Raw genomic sequence first — 16,662 nt, 5'->3', positions numbered from 1 at the left:
AAAAAAGTAAAATAAAGATAAAAAAGAACAATGGAAGAAATTTCAAATTTGACTACATAAAACTTGACATTTTCAGTATGTTAAAAAAATTTATAACATGTCAGACAGAAGCTTAATATCCTTATAAAGCACTCTTGCATATTAATATGAAAATAACCAAAAATGGTCAAAGCATATGAAAAGATAATAACTCACAGAAAATGATATAGAAATAGCCAATACATTTGTGGAGAAAAAAAAATCTGCCTCTCTAATTTATCATGAAAGGCAAATGTAAAACAAGATGCTTTTTTTTTTTTTTTTTAATACCTGTCAAATTTGCTGAGAATACTTTAACATAACTATTCAGGGCCAGGCACAGTGGCTCATGCCTGTAATTCCAGCACTTTGGGAGGCCGAGGCAGCAGGATCAATTGAGCTCAAGAGTTTGAGACCAGCCTGGGCAACATAACAAGACCTCATCTATAAAAAATTTAAAAGTTAGCCAAATGTGGTGGCATGCACTATAGTTCCAGCTACTCAGGAGGCTGAGGCAGGAGGATCCCTTGAGCCCAGGAATTTGAGGTTGCAGTGAGCTGTTTGGTGCCACTGTACTCTAGCCTGGGTGACAGAGCGAGACTCTCTCTCAAAAAAATAAACATAGAAGCATAGTTATTCCCCATGCTATTGCAAAGATGGCAAAATAGACTTTTACACGCCAGTGATAGGTGTGGTTGGTGTAACCTTGCCAGGAAGCACTCTGGCTGTCAGGTCGATTGTGTTATATCCTCTGATCCAGGAGTGTTCATTGCAGATAATTTATAATCACAGAGACTCGGAACCCCAGTGTCCTCTGATGGGGGAATTGTGAAATGACTTATGTCATATCAATAAGAAAGGTATGTGCCACCACCATTAACCTCATATCTTGAAGAATACTTAATATCAGAAACTGTTTATGATATAATGTTAAGTAAAAACACATGACACAAGGCCAGGCACAGTGGCTCAAGCCTGTAATCCCAGCACTGCGGGAGGTCAAGGCAGATAGATCGCTTGAGGTCAGGAGTTCAACACCAACCTGGTCAACATGGTGAAACCCAGTCTCTACTAAAAATACAAAAAATTAGCCAGGTGTGGTGGTGCACACCTGTGCACCTGTAGTCCCAGCTACTCAGGAGGCTAAGGCAGGAGGATTGCTTAAACCAGGAGGCAGAGGTTGCAGTGAGCTGAGATCACGCCACCGCACTCCAGCCTGGGCAACAGAGAGAGACTCTGTCTCAAAAAAAAAAAGATACAAAAGTGTTCATATGAGCTGGGTGCAGTGGTTGACACATGTAATCCTAACATTTTGGGAGGCCAGGGCAGGCAGGTGGCTTGAGCCCAGGAGTTCGAGACCACCCTAAGCAATATAGTGAGATACCCCATCTCTATTAAAAAATTAATTTTTAAAATTAAAAGGAAGTGTTCATATGGCAAGAATACCAATCCTGAAAATGTTACATGTGTAATAAGCATCTATATACACATTTTTGCATTTTTGGAGACAAGGATAAAATATACCTTTTTTTCTAGTTTGTATGATTATGAGTAGTTTTTCATTTCCTGTATTTTCTGTGCTAAGTGTGTGTTAGTTTTTTAATTGGAAAAAATAAAGCAAGAAACTGAAATGAAACTGTAATGAATTTCTGTCTTTCCATTCTGGAATTTGGGAAGTCTTTAATAATAACACACAGAGCTAAACACAACCATGTTTGCCGGAATTGACCAAAGGTGTTTAAGAGAATAGGGGTCCCTAAGTAGAGTATAGAGGCCCCCCTGCCCTGGGTGTTTCACAGTTTAACACCTTTGAGCAGGTCTCGGTGCATTTCTCTGTGGACCTGCAGCGCAGGGGAAACCTAGCAGAGTGGGTAAGAGTTTGGCTACAGTGTGCCGGGGGGCAGATGGCCCTCCCTCGCTGATCCTTAGCTGCTTCATCTGTCCAGTGGGGTAAGAATACCACCCTCAAAGAGTGGTGAGGACTAAGTAAGTTAACATCATGTATTCGTTGTTGCTGCTGGAGCTTTTTTGTTTTGTTTTTGTTTTTTTTAAAGACAGAGTCTCACTGTTGCCCAAGCTTCAGTGCAGTGGTACAGTCATAGCTCACTGTAGCCTTGACCTCCTGGTCTTAAGTGATCCTCCCACTTCAGCCTCCTAAGTAACTGGGACTATAGGTGTGTGCAACTGTGCCTGGCTAATTTTTTTTTATTTTTTAATTTTTCATAGAGATGAGGTCTCACTATAGTGCCCAGGCTGGTTTCAAATTATTGGACTCAAGTGATCCTCCTGCCTTGGCCTCCCAAAGTAGTGGGAGTATAAGTGTCAGCTACCACACCTGGCTTGCTGTAGTTTATCTCAGTGCTATCATTAAGTAGGGGAAGTTCTTTGTCCCAAGCAGAAATGGATGGCAAAGGGGGTTTCTTCCTACCAGCTTGTGTCTCTGGACTTCAGATATGTTAATGGTCTTTCTTACCTGTGCTTATTTTTACACCTCAATCTTCTTACTTTTTTTCCTCTTCCTTAGCAAGCCTCTCAGAGTGTCATTCTCCACAGCCCCGAGTTTGAGGATGCTCTGTGTGCCCTGATGGTGATGGCTGCTCCGATGGCCCCTCACGTAACCTCAGAGATCTGGGCAGGTACGTGGCGGAGTCCTTTTTTGACCAGTTACTACTAATTAGAATTTGTCCAAGCCTCTTTTTGAACATCCTTCGGGACTCAGATGTCCTCAGACATAGGGTCCAACATTTGGCATCTATACTCAGCAACCTCTCTGTCCAGTATTCTGAATGGTAGTACTTCATCCATATGGTCACCCCTATCAAAAGGAAAGACACTTCCCTGCTTTGAATAATGTGCCCAGACTAATGTGGGTGTTGATGTTACCACCTTAATCCCTTCTCGTGACTCAGCCCCCCAGTATCCACATATTATGACCTGCATGGTCTTTTTAAGATAAAAAGTAGTTTTATCTTATAAACTCAAGTTTAGTACCACTCTACAGATGGAAATTAAGTTATAGGTCTAAACTTACACTGTAATTCAGCACTCTTCACCAATTACTCCTAATCTAGGCATCAAAGCAGGCCTGACTGCCTGCTTGAATTTCAGCCCCTAGAACTCTCTGCATCATTGGAACTGTTAGCCTGGACAAAACCAGGACTTCACATAATCATCAAATTGGGATTAGGCCAAGCATATAGGGAGGGGCAAAGTGACATGTAATTGAGCTCCTGAAAGATCATGCATGGGAAAGTCTTCAGATGTTTCTAGAAATAGGTCACCTGAAATGCATGTGACTTGGCAGTTTCGTTGATGTAAAAGATTTCTTCTAAAAAAAAGATCTCTCCTAATTAAATTGACTGATGTGGTGTCACAGAGAAGAAATGCATGTTGTTTAGTTGAGCAAACCACAAGTCTCAGTGTAAGCTTCAGTGATAAGAAGAATTTGAGGATTATTTGAAATTCCCACCACCCAAGCAACTTTATGCCTACAGGAGATAGGTGGAAATTACGGTAGGTTCGTAGTTGACAGAGTAGTGCCTCTGTCTCTCACAAAGCCTTGTTTATTGCCTTCTACTTTAAAACATAGTGCTCCTTGTTGATTTAAGGGAATCCTTGGGAATTGGGCCCTACCATCTCCCTCAGAGTTGCTTCTTAATTCCTCAGGAGAAGCAGTGGTTCCTTTTTCTTTTTAGCCAAGATGAAACTGTTATTTTTCCAGGGTCCCCTTTTTTACAGCGTAAGTGTCTCTGTCAAAAGGAAGTGTTTTTCATTCTTTGAGGAAAAGCGAATCTGTTTTAATTTGCTTTCATTGTAAACCCATGAGCTTAATTTGGATTTTTATCCTTTTTGGTATCTAAAACCACTTTAAAATTAAACTTGTTCAGCCAAATATTGAAGTTCACGTAGTGGGAGGATTTGCCAGCCAGTTTTTTTGTTTATGTACCGTATCTACAGTTTCTGACTTTAAGCATCAACCAAAAAAGTGGAAAGGGCTTTGGAAATCAGGAGCTAATCCTAAAAATTGGTTAAGGATTTGGATGGGTCAGACTCTGAAGTTTCCTTTGGATTCATTCTTTGCTGCTTGCAAGACTGAATCAAGGTCCAGTTTACTTTAGCAGGAAAGAGATGTGGTGTAGCTCCCAACAGATTCTGCCCTACTTTATATGCTTTAAGACATCCCGATTGAGTACAAGTGTATTTCATTGTGTCTTAAGTCATCTTCTGGGTCTTTCCAGTTACTCTTTTAGTTACCCTTTTTAAACCAAGCTTTTGCAACTCCTGGCCCCCTCCAACAGGTGGCTTAGTTGGAAGAAGTCAGAGAGGCCTGGGTTGAGTATACCCAAAATAAGTCTGAATTCTATAATGAATTCCTGTCTTTCCATTCGAGAATTCGGGAAGTCCTTAATAATAGCATGCAGAGCTAAACACAACCACATAGCTTAAATACTAGCTACCAGTCAGTGTCAGATGCCTCTTTCATAGTGGTTGCAATTTTAAGTGACAATGAGGTAGTGCAGCTGATTTAAAGTAGGAGGGGAAAGAGAGAGGAGGAGGAGAAGGCAATTATAAGGACTTCATGAGTTGAGCAAGGTTTTAAATGTAAAGACAAAGGAGGTGAGGAAAGATGGGAAGAACTGAAATGTGTTTTCAGTGGATCTACAGGGGAGACCTTTTTTAAGTTTCTCACATTTTGAATCTTTAAGGGAGACAATTTTTGAGTCCGATTTGTGTTAGAAACCTCATTATACAATTAAAGAAATCATACCATTGGATAGTCAGAATTGTTTTATCCTTTTTGTTCTAAGGAACCTCTCAAATGAACAATTTTGTTCCTATCAAAAGTTCCCCAAAGGGATCACTGTCATTCCAAATTGTCTTTGGAAATTTGTGGCACTTAAAAAGATATGCACAGGAGTTAGGGCTGTAATTAGAAAACATAAAGAAAGCCTGTGCTTGTGGTGGAGGAGGCAGTTTTAGATTGAAAAGACCAAGACCAGCCGGGTGCGGTGGCTCACGCCTGTAATCCCAGCACTTTGGGAGGCCGAGGCGGGTGGATCACCTGAGGTCGGGAGTTTGAGACCAGCCTGACCAACATGGAGAAACCCTGTCTCTACTAAAAATACAAAATGAGCCGGGCCTAGTGGCACATGCCTGTAATCCCAGCTACTCGGGAGGCTGAGGCAGGATAATTGCTTGAACCTAGGAGTTGGAGGTTGCGGTGAGCAGAGGTCACGCCATTGCACTCTAGCCTGGGCAACAAGAGTGAAACTCCATCTCAAAAAAAAAAAAAAAAAAGAAAAGAAAAGACCAAGACCCCGTGAGAGCCGCAACACATCCATAGGTTGCTGCTTGTGGAATTTTGCATCTTGGTGCTTGATCAAAGTCAAGTCATCATTCATCAGGAGCCAGACAAAGCCTCCTGCTTATCGGCGGACAAAACTAACATAAAAGCAGTTCTCAGGAACACAAGAAAAAGACTGAGGAAGAAGTCATTATGAGATTTTGCAATGGTGACTCGGGGCACAGCGTGTCTCCAAGAAGTAACCAACTGACCACTTCACCCTTAGGGCTAGCTCAAGGACAAATTTATGGGACCTATTCCCATCCTCTCCCAATGGACAAACAACATTCAAGATAGTACACAAGCAGATAGATAGGTCATTAGGCCAGCAGGTGTTAGTTACTAGAAAACAGTTTCACCAAAGAACAGTAGAATTCTGATCAAAAAACCAAATGTCCAAAGTGAGACCTATTCTTAAGAAAATAAGGTAAGTGCAACACTAAAAGCTTCAGTAAAATCCTGGACTTCAATTCAGCATGAACTTAGTTCCCAGCCAAGGGTGAGTGGCACCTCATCCAGGTAGAGACACAAGTGGGTCTCAGATGCGTGCACTGTTTCTGAGTCAAAGGTTCCAGTCAAAGGCAGTGAGAGTCTCCGTTGAAATTCCGTGAACCTGCAATTCTATCAGCATCCTCCAGCCAGAGACCACCAGGAACACACCTTCAGATAATAATTTGGGTTTATTACCGGGAGAGACATTGGGCATCTCAGTAAGAGGGTGCTAGGAAGGACCTGTTATATAATGTATTTGGGCTTTGGTAGAATAATTTGGGGAAGGGTCTCAGGAAGTGAGGATTTGCTCTGGATTGAGTGCTGTCAGTAAGTGGGGACAGTTTTATGATTGGGTATCTTAAGAAATCTTACCTCGCCAGGCACGGTGGCTCACGCCTGTAATCTCAGCACTTTGGGAGGCCAAGGCGGGTGGATCACGAGGTCAAGAGATTGAGACCATCCTGGCCAACATGGTGAAACCCCATCTCTACTAAATATACAAAAAATTAGCCTGGCATGGTGGCGGCTAGTCCCAGCTGTAGTCCCAACTACTCGGGAGGCTGAGGCAGGAGAATGGCATGAACCCGGGAGGTGGAGCTTGCAGTGAGCCGAGATCGCGCCACTGCACTCCAGCCTGGGCAACAGAGCGAGACTCCGTCTCAAAAAAAAAAAAAAAAAAAGAAATCTTATCTCTAGGGAGGTACACCTGAGCAAGGATAAAGTTGTAATTAGTAAAGAAATAGCAGTCCCTCATATTTGCCTAGAGAAGGGGATGTTTGATATTTTGTGTGTTTCACAGTGACCTTGTCTTTGTGCTTTGACAAAATTATGAGATGGTCTTGTTTTGGTCTCCTTTTATGTTTTCGGTATGACTGTCTGATATTGGTATTCAGTGAGATCATTTGTGTTGAACAGGAGAATAATAGGGCCTAGCTATGCACAGCTGGTGAATTTCTTATAACACTGAGGCCTAGCTATAATTGTCAGACAAGTTCCCAGATGATAAGGACTGAGAATAAAAATCCCCTTACCATCACCCTCTAGAAATAAACAGCCACCGTCAGCATCTTAGCGCAGATCATTGCAGTGGATATGGTGGCTGGGTGCGGTGGCTTATGCTTGTAATCCCAGCACTTTGGAAGGCCCAGGCAGGAGGATCACTTGAGCCCAAGAGTTCAAGACCAGCCTGGGCAACATAGGGAGACCCCATCTCTATAAAAAATTTTAAAATTATCTGGATGTGGTGGCATGTGTCTGTAGGCTCAGCTACTCAGGAGGCTGAGGTGGGAGGATCACTTGAGCCCAGGAGTTCACAGCTGCAGTGAGCCATGATCATGCCACTGTACTCCAGCCTGGCTGAGAGAGCAAGAGCCTGTCTCACAAAACATAGAAAAAGTAAAACGATTGTGTTCACTTACCTATGTGTATTGTATTTTGTGTCCACTTGTCTGTGTTGTGTTGTGTTTTGTCATGTCTCTTTATAAAATTTGAATACCCTAAAATTTACCCATTTAAAGTATATACTCAGTGATTTAAGTAAATTTATATACTTGTGCAACCATCACCATGATCAGTTTTAGAACTGGATTTCCATTACTGAAAAAAGGTTCCTCACACCATTAGTCAATCCCACACCCACTTCAACCCCCAGCATGACTAATCTTTCTGTCTCTCTAGTTTTGCCTTTTCCAGAAATGTTATATAAATGAAATCATACAATGTGTAGTCATTTCTGTTTTATTTCATTTAGCATAATGCTTTTGAGATTAATCCATGTTCTGTTTATAGTAGTTCATTCCCTTTTATTGATGACTTGTTTTATTGTTAAGCTAGAGGTCATCTTATAACCTGATTTACTCACTTAAATATTCCATGAACATATATTTATGGGCTAAATACTTTTCTACAATTTTTTTTTTGGAGATGGAGTCTCACTCTGTTGCCTAGGCTGGAATGCAGTAGTACAATCTCCGCTCACTGCAACTTCGCCTCCCAGGTTCAAGAGATTCTCTTGCCTCAGCCTCCTAAGTAGCTGGGATTACAGGCACCTGCCACCACGCCCGGCTAATTTTTGTATTTTTAATAGAGACAGGGTTTCACCATGTTGGCCAGTCTGGTCTCAAACTTCTGACCTCAGGGGATCTGCCTGCCTCGGCCTCCCAAAGTGCTGGGATTGCAGGTGTGAGTCACCGCGCCCAGCCTACAACATCATTTTTAATGGTCGTACAATTTTCCATTGTTTGAATTTACGCACTCCCTATCATTGAACATTCAAACTGTTTATAGTTATACTTTTTTTTTTAAAAGCTAAATAGCCGCCGGGCGTGGTAGCGCACACCGGTAATTCAGCACTTTGGGAGGCCAAGGCGGGCAGATCACCTGAGGTTGGGAGTTCGAGACCAGCCGTCAGGCTCTACTAAAAATACAAAATTAGCCAGGCGTGGTGGTGCATGCCTGTAATCCCAGCTACTCAGGAGGCTGAGGCAGGAGAATCGCTTGAACCCAGGAGGCAGAGGTTGCGGTGAGCTGAGATTGTGCCATTGCACTCCATCCTGGGAAATGAGAGCTAAACTCCATCTCAAAAAAAAAAATGCTAAATAGCTAATGTTTACGTGCAAAATTATTTCCTAAGAACACATAACTAACTGTAATTGCTTGGTCAGAAGAGATATGAAAGACTAAGGCTTTTGATGCACACCCTCAAATCAAATTCCAGAAATTCTCTGGGTCTTCTATGAATATGCTTGAACAGAAACATGAGCAGATATCATGATTCCAGATATTATATATGGACTTTTCAATCCCTTTGTGATAAACCCATTCTGCAAACTGGAGTAGCCCAACCTGGGCCCATCCCATGTCTTTGAAATCCTGAGTGATTGCTCACATCTTTGCAGCTGTTAGGATGGATAACCGGGGCCCATACACCTGGGCCCAGAGCAAGGAGATATGTCTTAGAGGAGCTCAAGCACCAGGCTGCGGTGGTGGTGTCAGCATCAGAGGTCTAGTGCATCCTGTCTGGACAGACTTCACAGAGTCAGTCAGAACACAGAGCAACAGTTTGACCATCTTTGCTTTACATTGGGCTTAGGTCGGTTTCTCAGGTTAGCAAAAAATTAAATTCTCAGTATTTCCAGTTTAACAATATGATATTTAAGAATATGATATTGAGGGTTTTTTGTTTTTGTTTTTTTTAACATATAAACTTTTAAAATAACCACATTAGGCTGGGCGCTGTGGCTCACGCCTGTAATCCCAGCACTATGGGAGGCCGAGGCAGGTGGATCACGAGGTCAAGAGATCGAGACCATCTTGGCTAACATGGTGTAACCCCATCTCTACTAAAAATACAAAAATTAGCTGGGCGTGGTGGCGTGTGCCCGTGAAGTCCCACCTACTCAGGAGGCTGAGGCAGGAGACTTGCTTGAACCTGGGAGCTGTAGGTTGCAGTGAGCCAAGATCGCGCTACTACACTCCCACCTGGTGACAGAGCAAGACTCCGTCTCAAAAAAAAAAAAAAAAAACTGCATTAATTGTCCATGTGTGCCATGACTTAGTGTGTCTAACATTTCATTCCCATAAACAATCCACCATGGACAATTCTGTGCATAAATCTTGTTCTCACTTCAAATTATTTCCTTGAAGTGGAAAAGATATGAATCTATTTAAGACTCTTGTTATGTATTGACAAATTATTTTCCTAAGAAGTTATTCCATCTTCCACTCTAGGATCTGTTTTTGAATTGTACATTGTGCTTCAGTGATTTAACTATTGCATTTTTACAGACAGTTTTTAACACCTGGCAGGCTAGCCTTTCTTCATTTCTTTTCTTATAATTATTTTATCTCTTCTCACCTGTTTATTTTTCTCAGCGAAACTCTGCATAATTTGTTAAGTTTCCCCAAAATCACCATGACATTTCAATTGAAATGTGGTTAAACTTAGAATTAATTCAGGAAGGTTTCACATCTTTACCTCATCCAAACTTTCATCCCAGCAAATGGTCTGTCTCAAGTATTTTCTTTTCTTTTGTGTTCTTGTAGACTAGAATCTCTTTCTGCTATATTTTCTGATTGATAATGGCTGGCATATTTTTCTTCTGTAAAACCACATTGACACCAACATTTGTTTTATTTCAATTAAGATTTATTGTGAGTTGATAGTCTCCTTAATGTTGTCAAATAAAGGTTAATACCATGGAAATTTGATCAGTTAAGAAAAATATATATAGACTGATAAGAAACTATAAGAAAGAATTAATCTATTAATCTAATAGATTAATCCAAGTAACTTGAATCCTCTGGAATATGTGAGGGAAATAACTCATTATTTTCTTAGTATAATTGATTTTTTTAATCTTTTTAAATTTTTTTAAATTTATTTTTATTTTTTGAGACAGGGTCTCACTCTGTTGTCCAGGCTGGAGTACAGTGGCACAATCTGGGCTTATTGCAGCCTTGATCTCCTGGGCTCAAGCAAACCTCGTGCCTCAGCCTCCTTAGCTGGGACTGTAGCACATGCCCCCACGCCTGGCTAATTTTTGTATTTTTTTTTTTTATAGGGATAGTGTCTCACTGTGTTGCCCAGGCTAGTCCTGAGCTCCTGGGCTCAAGCAATCCTCCCTCCTTGGCCTCCCAAAGTGCTGGGATTATAGGCATGAGCCACTGCACCCAGCCTACTGTCCTTTTAAAAAGATGTAATTGAGAAAAATTACATATATTTATGGTGTACAATGTGATGTTTTGATATATGTACACATTGTAGAATGATTAAACCAAGGTAATTAGCATATCCATCACCTCACACATATCATTTGTTGTGATGGGAATGTTAAAAATCTACTCTCTTAGCAATTTTCAACTAAATAATGCATTGCTATTAACTGTAGTCACCAGGATGCACAGTAGATCTCCAGAACTTATTCCAACACGTATAATTTTTTAAATTTTTATTTGCATATTTGTTTTCTATCCTAATTCTCTACTGATCTCTCTTACTTTAACAGGTAAAATCCTCTTGGATTTTCTAGGATTCTGTGATCAGCAAATAAGGATGTTTTCTTCTTCTAATAGTTATACCATGGTGTCTGATTATTTTCTTTATTATACTTTTTAGAAAACCCTATGCAGTGTTAAAGAATGCTGGCTACAGGCAATCAGGTCTCATTTCCAGATATAAATGGAACAAACGCTTCCCTGGTTAGATGTGATGTTGGCTGTTGGTTTGGGATGGATAGTCTCTGTCATGTTAAGGAAGCAGCCTTCTGTTTTTGTTTACCAGCACTCATATTAGGAATGGGAGTTATATTTTACTTAATGCCTATTGTCCAGTTGTTGAGGTGATGTATTATTTGCTTTTAATTTTCTCTTTTGCCCTTTAGATATGATTTATGTTGTTAATTGATTGCCTAATATTGAGATATCCTCATTTAAATTCATATTGACCATGTCATGGTAGACTTAATATACCATTAAATTCTGTTTGGAAAAAAAAATCTATTTGCTGGAGTTATATAGAATTTTGCAGTTATTTTACTAAGACTAGCTTTTTCTCAATATGCATTGTTAGGTTAGTGAAAGAGGGTTTCACTGACTTCACAGAGGGACTGAGTTGCCTCTGTCTTTTTTTTTTTGTTTTTTTGAAACAGAGTCACACTGTATCACCCAGGCTGGAGTGCAGTGGCGCCATCTCAGCTCACTGCAACCTCCGCCTCCCGGGTTCAAGCAGTTCTTATGCCTTAGCCTCCTGAGTAGCTGGGATTATAGGCACGTGCCACCACGCCTGGCTAATTTTTGTATTTTTAGTAGAGACAAGGTTTCGCCATGTTGGCCAGGCTGGTCTCAAACTCCTGACTTCAGGTGATCCGCCCAACTCAGCCTCCCAAAGTGCTGGGATTACAGGCATGAACCACAGCACCCGGCCACCTCTTTTTACTGTGTTACAACAGACTTTAGGACAAGATTTTAACTTGTTCCTTGTTGAATAGACAGACACCCTTAAGGGAGGGTGGTGTTAGGCCCTGACAAGCTGCAGCCATATTATATTATATTTTGCAGCCTCTTCTTAAGCAGGAAACATGGCTCTTTCATTTAGCTTTGGTGGTCACATTAAGTCTTTTTTTTTTTTTGAGATGGAGTCTTGCTCTGTCGCCCAGGCTGGAGTGCAGTGGTGTGATCTCGGCTCACTGCAAGCTCCACCTCCTGGGTTCACACCATTCATCTGCCTCAGCCTCCTGAGTAGCTGGGACTACAGGCCCCCGCCACCAAACCCAGGTAATTTTTTGTATTTTTGGTAGAGACGGGGTTTAATCATATTGGTCAGGATGGTCTCGATCTTCTGACCTCGTGATCTGCCCGCCTCGGCCTCCCAAATTGCTGGGATTACAGGCGTGAGCCACCGCGCCGGCCCCACATTAAGTCTTTTAAGTGGCCTGCTGTTAATTCTGTCGTAGTCTTTTCTATAAAACAATACTGATCCAATTTGTGATAAACTCACCCACTCTCATCATATAATATACATTTCTCCTGTTCATTTTCCTTCTTTGGCCCACGTTATCTGTCTACCTCCTTCATTTTGTTTCTCCCCAGGAAGGACTGATGTAAATGGGATTTTCAGAAACTCCCTCCCCTCTGGTCTCTGCATCTAGAATACAGGGGTCAGAGGATCTACTCTCTCTAGGGTCCTTCCTCTCCCTGGCAGGTCTTATGGTACAGTGTACACTGTGGTTTGCCTCTGTCAGTCTGTCCTTCATTTCTGTGACCAGATCTCCAACAGGACATGTTCTAAAGAAATGTGGTAGAAACTAGCCCATTTCACACTTTGCACCATGATTTTTCTACACGTCACTCCACTGGGGCTTTTGTGGTCAGTTTTATAATAAAGAGTGGATCTAGATTGAACCTTAGTTTTGCTACAGTGTTTCATTCAGTCATTCCATAAACATTTATTGAGCGTGTACTATGTGTCAGGCAGTGTTCTAGGCATTTGTAGGAAAGCAGGAAAGAGCAGTTGGAGCAGTGGACATTGTGTTCATTTCAGTTGCAGTCCTCCCTGAAGTTTCACAGATCTATAGCAACTCATTTTTTTTTTTTTCAGTTCAAAGAAGCAGTGAGAAACCTATGTCTCCTGCTCTCCCCCATGAGATGTGTATCGTTTTTTTCTGAATGAGCAGCTGGGGACATAGCCCAGGCAAGTGAGGAGTCCTGTGTACCAGGAATGTCCCCCTGGGTCATTACTCATGGGTATTAGATACCCCCAGGAGAGAATGGGGAAATGATGCCTCCTGCCTCTCCCAGCATGTGAGAAGGGTTAGTGTAACAAGATGTTGAAAGTCCTTTGCAGACAGAAGCACTATATTGTGATAGGGCCTCAATATTGTCTTCTCAGACTGTCAAGTCATTCCTGTCCCAAGGATCTGGGACAGCTTTTATGCATATTTCATTTTTTCTAAAACACTTACCTTTCATATACCTTCAGTTTTATTCCTGCATCTTAGAAAGTTAACTCCAGAATGACTAAAGAGAACATGGTCCACCAAGGTGGCATGTTCAGAAATGACCATTCCCAGAGTTCCCCTGAAGGAGAAGTTCTCCCCAAAGAGCAACAGAATTGAGATCTATGTCTTAAGGGAGATTTGAAGTCCTCTTGGCATAATGACCATTATTGCCCTGGATAAAAAGCAAACATTTTAGAGATGCCCAAAGAACTTAGAGCCTAACAGTCCTCTATCACTTGCTTAAAGAGTAAACGGAGACCTTTTATAAGAAACAGACCCAGCGTCTTGGCAGTTTGCAAACAGGATGAGGAAATCTTTTTTTCCTTCCTGAAGCTTTGAATCTGAGAAGCTAAAGACACCACATCTGAATTCACAAAGTTTCTTTTGTTTATCATAATATTGTCCTATCTAGATGAGGGTGGTAGCTGCTTGCCTAGGGAAATTTTGAGTATTTGGAGCCACTGATACTGTTTCTAGACAAAAGACTCAAGGGTTCCTTTGTTGGTGAATAGTGAAAGCACAGAAAATCATCAAACAGGCACACTGGCTCACTCCTGTAATCCCAGCACTTTGGGAGGCCGAGGCGGACAGATCACCTGAGCTCAGGAGACCAGCCTGGCCAACATGGTAAAACTCTGTCTCTACTAAAAAAATACAAAAAATTAGCCGGGCGTGGTGGCACATGCCTATAATCCCAGCTACTTAGGATGTGCTGGGGCAGAAGAATTGCTTGAACCTGGGAGGTGGAGGTTGTAGTGAGCTGAGATTGTGCCACTGCACTCCTGCCTGGGCAACAGAGTGAGAATCTGCCTCAATTAAAAAAAAAAAAAGAAAAGAAAGGAAGAAAATCACCAAACAGCGAGCTCCTTGGCGGTGCTCATGTTGGAGACGTAATTGCACCATCCTCAAAAATGACCCAACAGGCAACAGTTTGGATGGATCTTAGGGGAATATGCTGATTGAAAGAAGCTAATCACTAAAGCAATCTACCATATTATTCCATTTATATAACAGTTCCGAGATAACACAATTATAGAGATGGAGAACATATTCATGGTTGCCATGGGTTAGGAGTTGGAGGTGGTAGCCATAAAAGAGTGGCACTAGGGAGCCTTGTGATGATGGAACTCTTCTGGCTCTTGGCTGTGTTAACTGATGGTGGTTACATGAAGCTACACATGGTTATGCTAAGCTACACACACACACATTAGTTATTAAACTGATGGAATCCAAATAAGCTCTGTGGATTGCATTCATGTCAACTTCCTGGTTTTGATATTGTGATATAATCATGCCAGCTGTGACCATTGGAGGAGGCTGGGTGAAGGGTACGCAGGACCTCACACAGGACCTCCTGAACATTTCTTTGTAACTTCCTGTGAATCTATAATTATTGCAGAATAAAGGATTTTTTTAATTGCCTTTCTAAACTCATAAGTCTTGAGTGTTGAGATTCTACTTCTGGAAAATAATATAGACTATGAGAGGAAGGAAGAGAGGAAGGAATTTATTTCCAATTGAAAGTTTTATTTTTTATTTTTATTTATTTATTTTTTGAGACAGGGTCTCACTCTGTTGCCCAGGCTGAGTGCAGTGGCATGATCACAGCTCACTGCAACCTCAACCTCTCAGGCTCAGGTGATCCTCCCGCCTCAGCCTCCTGAGGAGCTGGGACATAGGCATGCGCCACCACATCTGGCTAATTTTTTATTTTTTTGTAGAGACAAGGGCCTAAGCTAGTCTTGAACTCCTGAGCTTAAGTGATCCCTCCACCTCAGCCTCTCAAAGTGCTGGGATTATAGGTGTGAGCCACCACACCTGGTCTGAAGAAGGTTTTAACACCTACACATACACATACACCTAACCAGATCCAACCATTCATCTTACTACTGTCTGAGGCAGGCATTCCTCCTGCTGTGTGTGGCAGAGGACGTGGAGCATGCCTGCAGGAGCACTCGGAGCCCTGGCTGGCCTGTCCCCAGGGCACTGCTCCTGGGGAGTAAACTCACTTCTGTATGTGCCCAGCTTCTGAAGAAAAGTGCCTGCAACCATCTGCAGAAAATCTGCTTCTTAAAGCAAAGCAAAACCTAATTTTTAAATTGAAAACATGTCTATACATGTTTTGTAAAGCATTCAGCGTTACAAGAGAGTGTGTCCTAAGCTGTCACTCAGTTGCTTCCCAGAGAACCCTTGTCACCAATGCTATGTTTAATCTGACAGAAGAATGTGATGGATGGATGTGACATGTCTACCTTTATACAGATGTTAACATCCTATACAAACATTTTTGCTCTTACTGTTCTTTAGAGTAGTTCTGTATCAACACTATTCCATTCTTTTTTAACAGAGATAGGGTGTCCTAACCAGTGAATGTAGTGGTGGGCATTTGGGTGATGGTCCTTCTTTTGCTCTGTGTGTGTGTGTGTGTGTGTGTGTGTGTGTGTGTGTGTGTGTGTGTCTTTGTGTTTGTGTGCCTCTTTGAGATTAGTCCCTTGTCCAAAATACAAGTTATTTAAAATAAGTAAGATCTCCTTAACATTTCTGTTTCTCTGGCCATTTTTATAGTTCTATGGTGACTTTTCCTTCTTGATATTTGCCTCTGGTGTGTGATTCGTGATCTCCAAGTAATCCATCAGCACCTTAATTTTGAGAGCACAGCGAGGAGAGCCTTTATCTCCCTTAGGGATTCTGAAGGAATTCTCCCTCTTGAGGTCTCAGTCCACAAATCTATTTTTCTTCATAAAATAATTTGTGATGACTTTCTTCGTAGCTTTTTATAAAAAGTGGTTGTGAAATGTAGCTATTGTGTTCTGCTGTCTATATGCTGTACTCATTAACTTCAACAAAATTATAAACGTAAAAATCATGTAGAAGTGTGTGTGATAATTACAGGGGAGAATAAGATACCCACTGATGCTCTAATAGTTTTTTATACATGAATGTGTGTGCTGTGTAGATGTCACTGTTTCAAAATACTGTCAATGAAATTATTTCTCTGGGTAAAGGATAAAGCAAAGTGGCCTCACTTCCTATTCACTTCCTTGGAATTGCCAAGGCTAGATGAGGCACAGCGGGGATCAGACGCCGCAGAGTCCCCGAGTCTTCCCTGCTGGTGTGTCTATGAGTGCAGGGGTGGGGAGATGAGGTGGAGGCCGGCCTGAAGATGGCCACCAGGGGAGGACTGCCATCCACAGATGCCATGACCACTCTGGGTAACATGGCGACTTCACCATCTCTCAGTGGGGAGAGGAGGCTTGTTTCGGTTATTCTGCGGGAAAGTCTGCAACAGCAGCTCTCCCAGAGGAGAGGAAG

The 16,662-nt window shown here is 41.8% G+C and overlaps 1 protein-coding gene across 1 annotated transcript in view; it reads left to right on the top strand.

Moving 5' to 3' along the window:
• LARS2 (leucyl-tRNA synthetase 2, mitochondrial) overlaps positions 1 to 16,662 on the top strand; it is a 171,736-nt gene that overhangs the window by 144,170 nt on the left and 10,904 nt on the right. Inside the window, exon 19 of the mRNA XM_032161828.2 lies at positions 2,543 to 2,654. Coding sequence (XP_032017719.1) covers positions 2,543 to 2,654 — 112 coding nt within the window. The remainder of the gene's footprint in view (positions 1 to 2,542; positions 2,655 to 16,662) is intronic.

The sequence above is a fragment of the Hylobates moloch genome, unplaced genomic scaffold, assembly GCF_009828535.3.
Source record: "Hylobates moloch isolate HMO894 unplaced genomic scaffold, HMol_V3 SCAFFOLD_8, whole genome shotgun sequence".
Lineage (NCBI taxonomy): Eukaryota > Metazoa > Chordata > Mammalia > Primates > Hylobatidae > Hylobates > Hylobates moloch.
This window is presented reverse-complemented; position numbering and strand designations above follow the sequence as displayed.